At 39.6% G+C, this 3344-nt stretch overlaps 1 protein-coding gene across 1 annotated transcript in view; it reads left to right on the top strand.

Annotated features, from left to right (window-relative positions):
• Positions 1 to 710: 710 nt before the first annotated feature.
• The window catches only part of LOC103363694 (uncharacterized), a 5804-nt gene continuing 3170 nt past the window's right edge, over positions 711 to 3344 (top strand). Inside the window, exons 1-6 of the mRNA XM_008290549.1 lie at positions 711 to 944; positions 1330 to 1447; positions 1782 to 2162; positions 2273 to 2566; positions 2943 to 3047; positions 3157 to 3280. Of these exons, the coding sequence (XP_008288771.1) occupies positions 1375 to 1447; positions 1782 to 2162; positions 2273 to 2566; positions 2943 to 3047; positions 3157 to 3280 (977 nt within the window). The 5' untranslated portion in view covers positions 711 to 944; positions 1330 to 1374. The remainder of the gene's footprint in view (positions 945 to 1329; positions 1448 to 1781; positions 2163 to 2272; positions 2567 to 2942; positions 3048 to 3156; positions 3281 to 3344) is intronic.

The following is a 3344-nucleotide window of genomic DNA, read 5'->3' as shown; positions in this document are numbered from 1 at the left end:
ACCCTCATGAGGATTAAGCGGTGAATAGATGATGGATTTTAACTGATAAGTGTCACGCTCAATTTGCTTCTACAGCTCTGATAAAGTCACTGTATTAGTCATACTTCCCCTTTTAAAGGCCCGGTTTTGTGTCTGGTGTCTGAAACGTGTGTGTGTGTGTGTGTGTGTGTGTGTGTGTGTGTGTGTGTGTGTGTGTGTGTGTGTGTGTGAGCATCTGTGTTTTGTTACAACAAAGCCCCTCTAATATCTCGGTGCAACTTGCAATGTCTGAGTCTGTGCTGATAACAACACTGGAGCCAGAAATAATTGTAATCTTAACACCTCACAGTGTGAACAGGAAGTAATTAGAGAAAATATAGTGATGCCATATACGGTGATGTTTACGTGATCTAACTGACAGCTCTATAGTGCAACTGAAGGCTTTTGCCCCTCTAGCCACCGGCCATAAAAAACTATGCCGTTGCACATACAGATCTTCTTTCAAAGCAAGAACCTGAAATCAAGATTATGACTGATTCTGTTTTGTTGAATCTGTGAGAGGTTGAATGACTATCTTTGACTCTTTAGGTGGTATACAAGCCATTCACATTGACCCCCATTGCACTGTGCGCTGAAGTTTTTTTTAAAACACTCGTACAAATTAGGCTCCCCTTTAAAGTCTTTTCTCTTTAAAGAGGCTTCTCTCGTTAGTGTTGAAGCTGCACATTGCTGACTTGGACACATCACACATGACGTGATGTTCGGTGATTTTAATTCTTAGTTCTTTAGCCCTCTGAGAGAGGAAATAATGGGCAGCAGTGTGTAGAGAAACTTCCTGGAAACTTACTGTAGTGCAAAGAGCAGAAGTAGAAAAGGAGGAGGAAGAGCAGAATAGTCAGTTGAAAGTAGAAACGCTGAGCAGAGACTGGTGAAGAGAAACAGAGCAGAACATCAGACAGAAAAAGGTAAAAATCATTCACTTTATTGCCTTTTTTTGTTTGTTTTTAAATACGCTTGCATAATTAAGTCTTTACTAATGTTATAAAAATGCTTTTTAAAATAAGAAGTGTGCATGAAATATTTATATTTATTTCTTTTCTTCTTTTATCTGTACTTTTAACAAATAAGGAATGTTTATTATTTATTTGGCACTTGTGTGATTTCACAAATTCCTGAAACATTACAACGTTTTAAGCATTTCAAGATGACAGCAGGATGCACCTACAGATCCGCCAAACATGCAAAATCCTGTATTTAAATCTGTGCCGTCAACCGTGGAGGTGTTTCTGAGCTGGTTTCACCTGCTCAACTCACTGTGTGTTTATCGCACTTCGTTTGTGCACCTGAAAGGAAGAGTGTTCTTTTCCTGTGGAGGAACAGATCGTCTAAATCGTCATGATGCTCGCTCTCATCTGGGCAACTCTACTCTTGTCTGTGAGTGGACGTACTGCGACCAGAGATAGACGAGGTAAGTTTATTGAAATCTTCATTCATGTTAAATATGATGGCACCTTAAATATTATACATCATAGCAAATGTCCTCTGAAATTCTATCAAATATCTAAATCTATTTCATAAGCAAACTATACTTAATAAGTAAATAAATTGCATCCTACGTGTGTGTAATACATCTCTAACTTATCCTCAGTAAAACAGCACGTGAGCCTCATACATCATTAAGGCAATATATTAAATCAGTGAAGTATAAAGAGGTGCCACCTTTCAGTATCAGTGATCTTTATTTATCAGTGATTGGGTTCAGTGAAAGTTTAAACATCTTCTATTCATGTTTGTATTTTCAGAAGCACCAGTGAAGAACAACCCAAACTGTGATGAGGACAAACCCTGTAACATCCTGAGTGAAGCAAATATAACAGCAGAGGCTGGACTCTGTGTTGTTATACCCTGTTCTTTCACTGCCGAAGATGGTTTTGATGTCAAAAATATAACTTGGTACAAGTGTGATGAAAAAGGTGACAAACCAATATATAATTCTAAAAACATTCGACCTGAGTATGAAGGACGGGTGTCACTGCTGGAGTCTGACTTCAGGAAGGGAAACTGCAGCATCATCATCAATGACCTCACCTCGTTAGACTCTGGATCATACTATATCAGAGCTAATGGTAGCAAGAAGAAAGCGGATTGCAAAAACAGTGTCAAAGCAACTATCACTGTGACAGGTATGAACAGCAAGAAGTGTATCTGCAGTGACAGTGTTAGCGGTTATCTTCACACTGATTCCACTCACAGACTAAATCCTCCACTTACTCGCTTTATTTTTTGTTCTTAGCTCTGAGTCAAAAGCCCAACATGATGATTCCTCCTCTGACAGAGGGACAGCAGACCACACTGACCTGCACTGCTCCTGGTCTCTGTTCTGGATCTCGTCCTACTATCACCTGGAAGTGGAGAGGAGCAGGAGGGAAGGATTCTGACATTACAGGAAATGTCACTGCTTTCCAGACTGAGAGATACAGCTCAACTCTGACCTTTACTCCTTCAGCTGAACACCATGGTACCAATATCACCTGTAAGGTCAACTTTACAGGTGGCTCAGCTACAGAGGAGACACAAACTCTTACCTGTAAGTAGAACACACTGCACATTATTGTTGAACATCAGTCTTTCAATATCCTGAAACTAAATTGAGTTTTCACAACTTAAACAGTGACATGAACCTTTGAGGTTCTCTCTTAAAGTAACAAATGATCTAGTCTGTAGAAGTAAATTCATTTTTATTAAAATTACTCTTATTTATGCTTTTGATTAATATATTGTGTGTATAGGCAGAGGTCAGCAGCACCAACTGGTTTAGGATTGAGCCTCAGTGTTTCATGACTTTCATCAGTTATTCATGTCTCTGTCTGTGATCAGTTCTTGCTCTTACAGGCGTAGCTCTAACTGTTTAAGGTCACACCTTTGCGTTACTGCGTTACTGACCACTGCGTCAAACTTCACAGTCAACAGTATCGCCACTGCACCTGAGACACATCAAAACGATGGAGATGATGATGGAGAAGCAAAGAAAAATGTTACCAACACAAAAAACGAGCCAGAAGAAAAAGGCAAGTGTCCACGACTGACATACCTTCCCTGACATTCTGACTGTCTGTGTTTTATTGTTTAATGTGACACAAAAGGGAACAACAATTTGTATTTCTCTGTTGATTCCAGGTCTATTAGCAGATGTATTAGACGTTGTTCTACAGCTGCATGGCATCACTGTGTTTTTGGTCGGCTTTGTGATGGGGATGCTCCTTTCGGCAATCATCGCATGCCTGGTGGTAAAATGCTGCAGGTACTTCTTTTTAAAATTATTATTATTAGTCATCCATCCATCATCTATACACCGCTTAATCCTC

Source organism: Stegastes partitus, unplaced genomic scaffold, assembly GCF_000690725.1.
Source record: "Stegastes partitus isolate 25-593 unplaced genomic scaffold, Stegastes_partitus-1.0.2 Scaffold682, whole genome shotgun sequence".
Taxonomy (NCBI): Eukaryota; Metazoa; Chordata; class Actinopteri; family Pomacentridae; genus Stegastes; species Stegastes partitus.
Note: the sequence above shows the minus strand (reverse complement) of the source record. Positions and strands in the feature narration are given on the sequence as shown.